The following is a 12,926-nucleotide window of genomic DNA, read 5'->3' on the forward strand; positions in this document are numbered from 1 at the left end:
CTAACCCTAATTCTTTGATTTCCTCCACCGCCACCACTAAATCGACGACATCGCAGCTTCCCTAGCTCCATCTTCAGTGATTAAATTGACAGCCATTTTATGATTTTACTTCAACTTCTGGATTTTATTTGGGATTCAACTTCATCAGTAAAAACCAAGGCGATGAATCAACTCAACCAACACAACTCTATCGATCTGTGGCGGAGAAGAGAAGAGGTCGGCGAAGGTGGAGAAGAAGAAATCGACGAAGGCGACGGTGGAAGTGGAGGCAGAGACGGGCGAAGATGAAGATTTGTGGTGGGGTAGGTATATCATTGTTCTCGTTTTCTTTACAGTACCCACTTGCAACTGCAATACATAAATCAAGCAGAGAGGAAGAAGAAGACCACTTTTCTCGTTTTCTTTAGACTCAAACCTGTAGAATCAGATTCAGAGTAAGAGTTGGGCATATCATTTTTTTTCTTTTGGATTCTAACCTGCAACTGCAACTATAAGAGAAAGAGACCTAAAATTATAAGCATTACTTGTAAGGAGAGGTAGGCTAGATTAGAATGTACAGATCGATCCATCCCAATTGTACAAAGTTGTGATATATCAAATAGCTCGAAAGAGAGAATTATGGATTTGAATTTGTTGATTGAATTTTTGGTATGGGTTTCTACGATTTCTGGTATGGAGAAAGAGAGAGAGAGAGAGAGAGAGAGAGAGAGAGAGAGAGAGAGCTGGGGTGGGGGATATTTTTTTTTATTTTTTCTTTATTTTTTAGTTAAAACAATATTAAAATAATTATAAAAAATACAAAAAAGAAAATAAAATGGCATAATCGTCTTTTCAAGTTTTTTTGGACCTAAATCACAGAAACGTTTTGATTTTGGACCTTCCATGTAAGTTGGAAACTTTTTGGACCCTATCCAAAGATTTTTGAATACCACAGGGATCAATTTTGCAGTTTTGTCAAGAATAAATTACTAAATCCATACAAATCTACTTCCTCCAACCCCAAATTAAAGGTATCATGATTTAAAAATATCCCGTTCAAAAATATTTCGTTTTTAATATACTTTATCACTTTTCATTTAATGCCCTTTATTTTCTATTAAAGTAACAAAATCTACCTTCCACTTTCCACTTTATAGTTTTTATTTTACTGTTTTGTTTATTAATTTGTTTTATTAACTAAACTTATTTTTTGTATATATAAAATAAAACACATGGTAATTATTATTATTTTCAACATTGTCTCTTTTCAATGATTGAGAATTTTAAAGTGCTCGACACCAAATAAAAAATGTTAAAACTTTCTTAACCATATAACAAAAAATAGTAAAGTTTAAATAGAACATTAAGGGTGGATTTTGAAAAATCTTTGTAAGTTGAGGGACAAATTAATCGATTGGACATTAAAACCGATGACTGTTGTTTGTAGAATTAATTTTATCTTGTCATTTGACCTTTATATACGAATCCTTCGTGCATATAGGAGTACCCAAATTTTTTTGACCAGTCTTATTAAGGGCAAATGGGTCAGATCACATGACCCAAATAAGTCTTCGTCCCCAAATCAAAGGTATCCGGATCAAACTTTTCAATCGTCGATCGCATTCCTCATTCCCCAAACGGTTTATCGATCGGAGCTCCTCGCACTCTCATTTGCTTTGTCATTCGCCTCCTGCTCCGTCAACCTGTAGATTTTTCTCGATCGTCTTCATCCCTACCAGGTAACATTCTTCTCTCTTCTTTTTGCTCCATTTTCTCTTTCTATCATCCAATGACTCAAAGGATATTGATCTCTCCATTAGATTATTCAACATAAATAAGTCATAAGTTTCTTATATGCTCAAATGGTAAGAAGAATCATGCATTGTGAACGAATGACAATCTGTTTCATTCACTGCTTTACATTATTTAACCAACGATCATACAGACCCGCACCTCATACTTCTCATCCAATTTTTGTTTTTAATTTGACAGGTACAGAGCTTAACGTCGGTATCTTTTAACTTATCACTAATTCAAAAACCCTAGAAATCAACTGTTAGTAGCGTTCTCCAGTTGTAAATTTATTTGTTTTGCAATCGATTATCTACTTGCAATGCAGATTGATTGAACAGTTCTTAAATTTTATGTGGTAGTTGAGAAAATCAATCGATTGAGTCAAATTGTTTGCCAATTTAGTGGTTTCACGCCTAATTGCTGAGAAAAAAAATATGATTTTTGATCGGCATTTACATGAACCAATTTCTAATTAGCGATGACATTGCTCTTGATTATAGTTCCTCTGCTTGGAATATCGTATGTCTATTCGGGATTTGTGATTAGTTTGTTTGATTATAGTCTTCTGAGATCTTTTACCATGTTTAATCGTCAAATCAATGTCTCTTGGACTTGTAGCTATTTTTGTATTGCATTCACCGTTCCTGACTAGAGTCCATTTCTGTAATTTGTGAGGATACCTGTGATTTTTTACTTCTTATTTTGGGATAATTATTAGGACACCATTTGGTTCAATGCTTTTGCTAGCGCTTGCTGTGTGAAAATAGTTTGCTTCTCAAAACAAGCTGAACAAGCATCCATTATCTGCAAAAAGTTTGAAAAATGGCTCATGGATTTTGACAACTGATATATAACGAAAATATGAAATATGATGAATGAGCAGAGCATGCCTTTTTTAGTGGAACACCATCCTTCTCAGGGCTAATGTCATGGATTGCCACCAATACTTCTACTGGTGTCAGTGCGGGCCCCATATGAGCTGAACCCTGCTCATACCAACAACAAATTTTTTAGGTAAAACTATTTTCTATTCTATTATTATACTCCTTCATCTTCAGTTATACTAAATGTTGAACCACAAAAAATTGAAACTTAGCCAGTGCTGTCTGAAACTTATCCAATGGAAGTTGAACAGGACGTGGGAAAATAGGCAAAACCTCATTCTATTTCTATGATTTCTGCAGGGACTGTGGAAAACAAGTTTACCTCGGTATTTAAGAAATTATACGTAGCATTGAAATCCCATTCTATTTCAATATGTATATGAATATGTTTAATTATATTTATTTAAATTCTCTCTCTCTCTCTCTCTCTCTCTATATATATATATATATATATATATATATTCTTTATTATTTTTGTAGGTGGATTTGATACTGCATATGCTGCTGCTAGGTAAATATCTTCTGCACTTTTTCAGTTTTCTGACATTAGTTTCATCATTTAATCATGTTAAATTTTATAAACCTGATATTTTTCTACAGGGCATATGATCGGGCTGCTATAAAATTTCGTGGTGTTAATGCTGATATTAATTTCAATATAAGTGATTACGAGGATGACTTGAATCAGGTTAATTTAACTAAATTTGATGTATAATATAAAAATTGTTTCTTATAATTAGTTGAAAATCCCAATGAATATTCTGTTAATTTATGTATATCTTATGTTACACAGATAGAAAACTTGACCAAGGAAGAGTTTATGCATATACTTCGTCGTCAAAGCACTGGATTCTCAAGAGGAAGCTCAAAGTATAGAGGTGTTACCCTACACAAATATGGTCGTTGGGAAGCTCGAATGGGTCAATTTCTTGGGAAAAAGTGAGTTTTGTCATTTAGTGAGTTGGATCTGTGAAATTAATGATTATTTGATAGAATTAATTTTTTGTTGTTTAAATTTTGAAAAAAGTTAAGATTTGTTATTTTTTCGAAAAAGTATATAAAAAAACTCTTATCTTATAGTAACTAAAAATATTGTAGAGGGGTGACGTTATTGATTGTCACACGTTTTTGGTTTGCAGATATATCTATCTTGGATTGTTCGATAGTAAAGGATCTTCTGAAATGCATTGCGAACAATACGAGGATAGTAATGTCGAGAAAAAGTCGAGATTGAGAATTTGAAGAAGTTAGTTGAGACGCAAAGCGGACAATATGAGATATTCAACGAAAATATGAGGATGTTCAGCAAAAATATGAAGATGCTCAGAAAAAGAATGTAGAGTTTCAGCAGAAAAATGTGGATGTTCAAGCAAAGTTTGAACAACTTGCACAGGCAATAAATGTCATTAACACGTTGAGTGAACATGTCAAAACTTTTATTAATCAATGATAGAATATGATGTATCGAATAGTGTTTTACGTTAAATTTGTAGCGACTTTTGATGTTGCAATATGTATCTTTTGATGTATTGGATATTTCTTTTAGTTTCTATAGAAATATTTTGTTATTTTTGGTTTTATATTAATTGTATTTTTGTAAATTGATATAATAAGTCAAATTAAATAACCGAATTTTATAGAAAAAATGGTATGGAACGATTGTTATGGAATTGACTACAAAAAAAGTTGTTACGAAATTTGCTACGGAATGAATGACTACAGAATTTGTTACGGAACGAATGACTACGGAATTTGCTACGGAACAATTAGTTACGGAATTTGCTATGGACCAAATGGCTACGGAATTTGCTACGGAACTTGCTATGGACCAAATGACTACGGAATTTGCTACGGACCAAATGGCTACGGAATTTGCTACAGACCAAATGACTACGGAATTTGCTACGGAACAATTAGCTACAAAATTTGCTATGGACCAAATGGCTACGAAATTTGCTACATAACAAAATAGATACGGAATTTGCTACAAAATTCATTGTTACGAAATTGTGATGGAAGTGTGTTGTAGTTGAAATGCTACGGATAGACGTCGTAGCAACAACCATTGCCAAATTGCTACAGAACTATAATTTCGTAGTTAAACATTTTGCTACAAGAAATCTTACTATGGAATCTAATTGGCAAATTCTATAGCAATTTCTGTAGTTATTTAGGTTTAGCTACGGAATTACATCATTTGGCTACGGAATTTTTCCGTAGTTAAATCGAAATTTTCTTGTAGTGTAATTGAACATGCAAATTTGAATTCCAAAGCAAAACCCTAGACACTAGTATATTATTCGAACGATATCATGTGGACAAATCACATGGAACATAATCATTCTCATTTTCCAACAGTTTGTTTCCCGATTTTCTGATTTGTAATGACATAGAACTTAATTGAACACATCAATTTAGTCTTGACCGGGCCCGACACATAAGTCAACACCAAATCATCGAGGGGCCCAAGATATTGCTTTTCCCCTTAGGGCAAAACTAATAGATAAACTTCGACTTATATGCTTGTACTATTTACTCATCAAATCATACACAACAATACATTTTATAACATCAAGTTACTAATGTGTTTATGCATTATCAATGCACAACCAACTCATAAACAACAACTCATATATATCGGTTTAATGGTTATACGATATCATCATCTCATAATTACTCGTGATAAATTCCATGAAGTAATTTTATGAGCGTGGGTTAATCTAATACTCAAATCCCCATTTCAAGAGTACTCATGAACGTTGCAACAAACCATTGCTATGTCTAAGCACTTAGACAATATACAAGCCAATTCATGACAGTCTTAATTCACTACTTACTTCCAAAGTATGATCGACTGTGGATGTTTTGAATAATCCAATTATTTGGAAAGTAAAACATGCAAAGTTGAAACACAAAATAAATAATTGAAGAAAAGATAGTAAACAATACTCATAAATAAATCTCCATTACTTAATCATCAAATGTCAATGACATTTATCTATTTCAAGTTTCTAAATATCTATCTAATCACTAAAACCAATATCGTCCTTCGGAACAATGCTCCTTGCATGCTGAATGTGCTTAATCCTACTCAGACCCTTTGTGAGGGGATCTGCAGGATTCTCTTCTGACGATACCCTCTTAACGATAAGGTATCCTTCTTCTCCTCGATGTTTGATAAAATGGTATTTCATGTCGATATGTCTATATCTACCATGATCTCTTGGTTCCTTGGTTAAGGCAACAGCTCCTTCATCATCGCAGAAAATCTCCAATGGATCCTTAATGGCTGGCAACTCCAAGGTCTCCAATGAAGTTCTTCAACCATACATCCTCCTTTGACGCTTCGCTCGTAGCTATATATTCTGATTCAATTGTTGAATCAGCTACGGTCTCTTGCTTAGAACTTTTCCAAGTTACTGCTCCTAGATTAAGGATAAACACCCAGCCTGAATGAGAACGGAAGTTGTCTTTGTCTGTCTGAAAACTGACATCACTATACCCTATAACTCTTAAGTCATCACTGCCACTAAGCACAAGGACCCAATCCTTCGTCCTTCGCAGATACTTAAGAATGTTCTTAACTGCTATCTAGTGAGCTTTACCCGGATTTTCCTGATATAGGCTAACCATGCTCAAAGAAAAATTCGTGTTAGATTGAGTACATGTCATAGCATACATGATCAAGCCAATGGCATATGCATATGGAACTCGACTCATCTTTGTTATCTCTGCATCCGTACTTAGACTCTGAGTCTTACTCAGCACGGTATTACTCTGGATATGTATCTCTCTCTCCTTTGTTTGAATATTCATGCTAAAATGCTTTAACACCTTATCTAAATAGGTACTTTAACTAAGTCCAATCAGTCTTCTACTCATATTTCTCAAAATCCTTATTCCCAGAATATAGGCAGCCTCTCCCAGATCCTTCATAGCGAAACACTTTCCAAGCTAGAACTTAACCTCCTGCAAGGTTGGAATGTCATTTCCTATAAGTAGTATGTCATCAACATACAGTACCAAGAAGGTGACTATACTCCCACTAGCTTTGACATATACACAAGACTCATCCTCACTTATAGAGAAGCCAAACTCTTTGATTTTCTCATCAAAGAAAAGATTCCATCTGTGAGAAGCTTGTTTCAATCTATAGATTGATTTCTCAAGCTTACAAACTCTATCGGGGTATTTAGCATCCACAAAACCCTCTGGCTGACTCATGTAAACATCCTCAACCAACTTTTCATTAAGGAAAGCAGTTTTGACATCCATCTGCTAGATTTCATAATCATGAAACACAACTACGGTTAACATAACCCCAATAGATTTGCTCTTAGCCACTGGTGAGAATGTCTCATCATAGTCAACTATGGGGTTTGAATAAAGCCCTTCGCAACCAGTCGTGCCTTGAACGCGTGTACCTTTCCATCCATGTCGGTCTTCATCTTAAAGAACCATTTGCACCCAATTGTCTTACGACCTGGTATATTGTCAACCAAGTTCCAAACCTGATTGTCACACATGGACTCGATCTTTCTGTCTATCGCCTATTTCCATTTAGAAGACTCAGGGCCCGTCGTGGCTTCCTTGTAGCTAGAAGGCTCATCCAAATTTAGCATAGTACTATCACTGATAAGCGTATCACCATCCATAGTAATATGAAAACCATAAAACTATGGTGTCATTCTAACTCGATTGGAACGCCTAAGAGGTAACGACTCGTTAATTGGTTCAACAAGAATTTCTTTCTCGGGTTGAGCGCTAGTGTTAGAGGTTTCTTCATTCCTTGACTCTTGAATTTCTTCAAAATAAATTGTGCTTCCATTGTCCTATTTGCATATAAGCTCTCTCTCATGAAAGACTCCTCTTCGTGCTACAAAGACCACGTTCTCACTAGGTCTGTAGAAAAAGTATCCAAAGGACTTTTGTGGCTGGCCGATGAAAATACACCGCTCACTTTGAGGTTCATGCTTGTTGTGAGTCTCTAGTCTAATGAAAGCTTCACAACCCCAAACCTTGATATGTTCCAACGATGGAACCTTCCCTGTCCACATCTCGTGAGGTGTTTTGGCAACCATCTTTTTCGGGACAAGATTAAGAATATGGGTGGTAGTCTCTAAGGCATACCCCCAGAACAATATCGGAAGTGAAGCTCGACTCATCATGGAACGAACCATGTCCAACAAGGTTCGATTATTCCTCTCAGCCACACCAATAATTTGTGGTGTCCTAGGAGGTGTCAATTGTGAAAAAATTTCACATTCCTTTTGGTAGTCGCGGAACTCGATACTAAGATACTCACCACCCCTATCGGATCTGAGCATTTTGATCTTACTGCCCAATTGATTTTTGACTTCATTTTTAAACTCTTGGAACTTTTCAAATGTTTCTGACTTATGCTCGATTTGCATTCCTTGTGGTGGATTTGAAGGGCCCACACACATCTGTGTGTATGAGATCCAACAATCTTTCACCTCTTTCACAAGAACCAGTGAAAGTGATTTAGTCATCTTTCCAAGCAAACAAGACTCGCATGTATCATCCGACCTTAAGTCAAATGATTCCAACACTCCATCCTTTTGGAGTTGGGCAATGCGCTTCTTGTTGATATGTCCAAGACGACAATGCCACAAGCATGCTTTGTCTAAACCATTAGACACATCAATTTGTAATACACTATTTCCTAAACTGTATACTACCGTCACAGTTTCATATACACAATCACAAGGTAATGCTTCAAAATAAAATACACCATTATAATAAGCATTAATAGAACCATTCTCATTATTAAAAGAATATATAAAACCTTGTCTGTACAAACCATGAAATGAAATAATATTCCTTGTCATTACTGATGAGTAACAATAATTATTTAATTCTAAACTCAACCCACTACTAAGCACTAAAGAGTAAATCCTAATTTTGGTAACAGGAGACGATCTTCTATTGCCCATTATCAGGTTCATCTTCCCATGCTCCACATCCTCACTTCTTCTAAGTCCCTGCAAGTCAGAGTAAATATGAAAACCACATCCTGTATCAAGGACCCAAGAATTAGAATGCCATGAGTTTTTAGGTTGAATAGTGTAAATACTTGTCGAGGTTGGCTTGATCTTACCATACTTTTTATCTTGCGGGTACTTGGGGCAGCTTATCTTCCAATGCCCCTCCTCATGGCAGTAGAACCAGGCAGCCTCTTTTGGATTAGAGGAGGGGGCTTCAGAACTAGACTTGTCTTTAAGGTCATTGCTGGATGACCCGACTTGATAATTTCCCTTCCAGTTCTGTTTAGAGGGAGCTTTCTTTTTCTTCCCCTTCCCTTGCCCAATGGCCAAGATGGGAGCAACAACAGTGGGAGTGGAGTCAATATTCTTTGTCTTTAATCCACTTTCAACGGTTCTTAGCAAACCTAGAAGTTGACTCAACGTGACTTCCTCTGTGTTCAAATGATAAGTCATTTTGAACTGATCATAACAAGGAGGTAAAGAGTGCAAGACTATGTCAATAGCCAGCTCCTCATCGAAGTTCACATTAAGTTTCAATAAACGATCCACATATCGCTGCATACGTTGCAGGTGGGTCATGACGGGATCTCCGTCCTTCATCTTGGTGGTTATGAACGACTTAAATATCTCACACCTTTCTTGATGTGCTCTTTGATGGTACTTTTCGATTAAGTCCATGCACATCTCATAAGGCCAATAGTCCTCATAAACCCATATAGCTCAGGAGTCATAGTTGCCACCATGGTACACGACACTTTGGTCGCGTCTTTGCAGTGGGCCCTATACTCAGCTATTTCTTCAGGAGTAGCTTTTGTTTCATCCATGTCATTCATCTCTTTGTCGAGGATGTATTCCTTGTCCTCGAATTGTAAGTCCATCCTTATGTTGCACATCCAATCATTGAAAATGGAGCCATTGAATGTTTCCTTGGCACAAATTCTCAAAAGCGAGAATGTATTTGAGGGGTTGAAGTTGGAGGAACCGGAAGCGTTGTTAGAAGTTGACATCTACAAAAGAAGAAAGACAAAAAAATGATTAGACAATGAAATCCTTAATATAACACCAAAATGAAATATTAAGGTTAGGACCCATTACAATAATTCACAATTCAGAAAAGGGATGTCGTAATCCAAATGTAAATTATTTGAAGGTAGGTAAATGACGATTTACCAATTTCACCACGAAAAACGAAATTTAAATGAATTAGGTTTTTGAATGAAATTACTAGATCTTTTGAAATTCATTGAACTATTCAATGACATGTTTAATCTCGATTATGCGCTTTCTATTTGTGACTGGGATATCGAGGATCACAAATAAGGTGTGAATAACCATGCAAATTAGCTTGGTACTCTTGATGTCATTTACCACCTAATCAATGTGTCGGTTAACCATACATGCTCCACTGATCTATGATAATTTACGAGCTACCCATTGCTACCCTTTATTAGCCCATATTAGTGTGCCGATTAACTACATACGCTCCACTAACGACTTCTATAAAGTGAACTGTGCAATTTCATGGATAAGAATCAAATTCACATTTTCCTAAAGTAACTAAAATTGAGAGTTTTATAAAAAAAACATTTAGTTACTTTAAAGTTTCATTATACTTATTAATGATAATTTATTGTCCTATCCTACCCGTTTGGCTAATGACTCTCCACTAGTCAAGAGTGCGGTGGGTAATAATGGATACTCAATTACGGTCATTTTATTGGCCGCTTTCTTAAATACCCCTTACAGACCAGCTTCGTGAATGAGGCCTACTAACGGTAAGACTGACCTTTTTCTTATATATATATATATATATATATATATATATATATATATATATATATATATATATATATATATTGTCCTATCCTACCCGTTTGACTAACGATCCTCCACTAGTCAAGAGTGTGGTGGGTAATAATGGATACCCAATGAAGGTCATTTTATAGGCCGATTTCTTAAACACCCCTTACAGACCAGCTTAATGAATGAGGCCTACTAACGGTAAGAATTACTTTTTTCTTTATATATATATATATATATATATATATATATATATATATATATATATATATAAGGGTGTATTTTAAACTTTTAAAATACTAGGGTTCTATAATTTAAGATTTCAAAATTAAACTTTTAATTAAATTTTAAATTCCGAAAACCAAATGGGGTATTTTTAAAACTTTTCCGAAATACTAGGTTAAATCTTTTTAATAATCAAATTAATAAATTCATTTTGTCTTTATCAAAAAAAATTTAACCTAATCATGGAACCAGGATAAGGATATAAGATTACTAATTTAATTTACCAATTTTAAACATTAAAACGAAATTAAGGTAATTATCCAATCAAATCCATGAAAGATATGTTAAAGTCGTAAGTCTGGGATCTGACGGACCAACTCGTCGAGTCTGGGTAATGCACTCGTCTAGTTGGGCCAACTCGTCGAGTTCAATGAACAGAATGAAGATTTTTCTCCTTTCTCCTTTGAACGATTCACAATTGCATCAAGTTCAACTAAAAAACATCCTAGGCTCTGATACTACTGATGGGTTATAAGCATAACTACAAAACTTATGTGTTCATGCAACCCTATTGCTTTGGATCTAGGTTTTCACTAGTTGAACATGCAAATTTGAATAACAAATCAAAGCCCAAGAAACTAGTATATAATTCAAAAATTACACAAAATTAGGGTTTACAAGTTTACCTTACTTGTTATGTAGTAATAACAAGAACACCTTGAAGATCTTTGACTCTTGAAAGCAAGTGCCTCAAGTGTGACACCTTTAATGGCTTGCAAACACTCTATACAAGAGGATGAGAAGGAGAGAGAGGTGGGAATGCACTAGAATGTTCGGCTCTTCTAGGGTTAGAAGGTAGTGGCCGAAAATCATAAGTATTACCCTCCTTATATTCTTGTGGTTGCCTAGTCCCAAAGCTAGGGTTTGCAGGTGGAAACCCTAATTCCCTGCTTAAGGCCAAAGCAGCCCATGGACCTTCATTAAGGAGCCTTGGAAGAAAACTATAGGGCCTCACTATAATTTTCATCCACTCCTTTCCATGAAGTCCTGGAGCCCAGTTTCACAACTATCAATGATTTGCAAAACAACCCCTGCATTATTAATCAGTTCCGTTAATCCCCAAATTAATTCCAAATTAATTTATGATTAAATAATAATTAATAATATGATTTATAATTAACATATTATTCTTATAATGTATTAATAAATCATTTTAAGCATCAATTTATTATTCCAAATAATAAATTCAACTCTCTCCCCAATAGTCATCTTGTTAAGTTGCATGAGTGAAGGCAACCCAAAAGGACTTGTGCTACTATCAATTCAAGTATTTACCAATTATGGTTATGGGCTTAGACACCTAATCCTACATGCGGGGTGCTGTAGCATTCACTAGTCAGTGTGAGACTGTCATAAGATGTTACAACCCAAGTTGTTTCGTTACATTTCCCCGTTACCGTTAACGGAATATTCCAGTTTATAAAGTTCTGTTAATTAGTTTAACAAACATTCCATTTGTTTACATTTAATATGCCGTTAAGTCGTGATAAAAAGAAATAAAAACACATAACACCCATTTCCATTTATTTGGAAAATGTTAAGTTTTATTATTACGACCACTAAATCGGGTGCGACCAAAAGCCCCGTTTAACGGCAGTATTGGGTAGAATTCCACTGAGCTCCAACTCCCACCCATATATAAAGGGGAGTAAACTCCATTTGGAGCTTTTCCACCCTCTCTCTCTAGACTCGTTTTCGCCCCAAATCCGCAACCAAACGCTTCCAAATCGTAAGTCCGCTTACCCTAGCTTATTCTAAACATATTGATTTGTGTTTATAGCTAAAAATTCAGACTTAGAAGCTGTTAGAATGGAGTTTACAGCCTAAGCTCCTCCTTAGGCCGTAAACCCCAAAATAAAGGCCAAAATGACCCCCAAAAGTCCCTAAAGGCTTGGAAATAAATTGGGGATTTAGCCTAGGAGTGTTTAAACATTAAATCACAAGGATTTAGGGTGTAAAATGGAGTTTACGGCCCAGGCATATGCCAAGGCCGTAAACACCCCTTAAACATGTCAAAATGCCCCAAAAACACTCCTAAACCACCCTAGGGCTTAATACATAAATTAGGGGCTTATCATTTTGGGTTTAAACCATTTAATCACATCAAAATGAAGCCTTAAAACACACTAGATACCCTCACCATGAGTTTACGGCCGTAAAATCCCACTCATGCCTT

At 35.5% G+C, this 12,926-nt stretch overlaps 1 protein-coding gene across 1 annotated transcript; it reads left to right on the top strand.

Moving 5' to 3' along the window:
* Positions 1 to 3,130: 3,130 nt before the first annotated feature.
* On the top strand, positions 3,131 to 3,899 carry LOC145064355 (floral homeotic protein APETALA 2-like; the record flags this gene model as incomplete). Its single annotated transcript, XM_079011821.1, has 4 exons — positions 3,131 to 3,168; positions 3,258 to 3,345; positions 3,451 to 3,596; positions 3,797 to 3,899. Coding segments are annotated over 4 exons (375 nt in total), but the record flags the coding sequence as incomplete, so codon positions are not given.
* Between the last annotated feature and the right edge of the window lie 9,027 nt (positions 3,900 to 12,926).

This window comes from Lactuca serriola, chromosome 7 (assembly GCF_051521515.1).
Source record: "Lactuca serriola cultivar US96UC23 chromosome 7, Lser_US96UC23_V15, whole genome shotgun sequence".
Classification (NCBI taxonomy): Eukaryota; Viridiplantae; Streptophyta; class Magnoliopsida; order Asterales; family Asteraceae; genus Lactuca; species Lactuca serriola.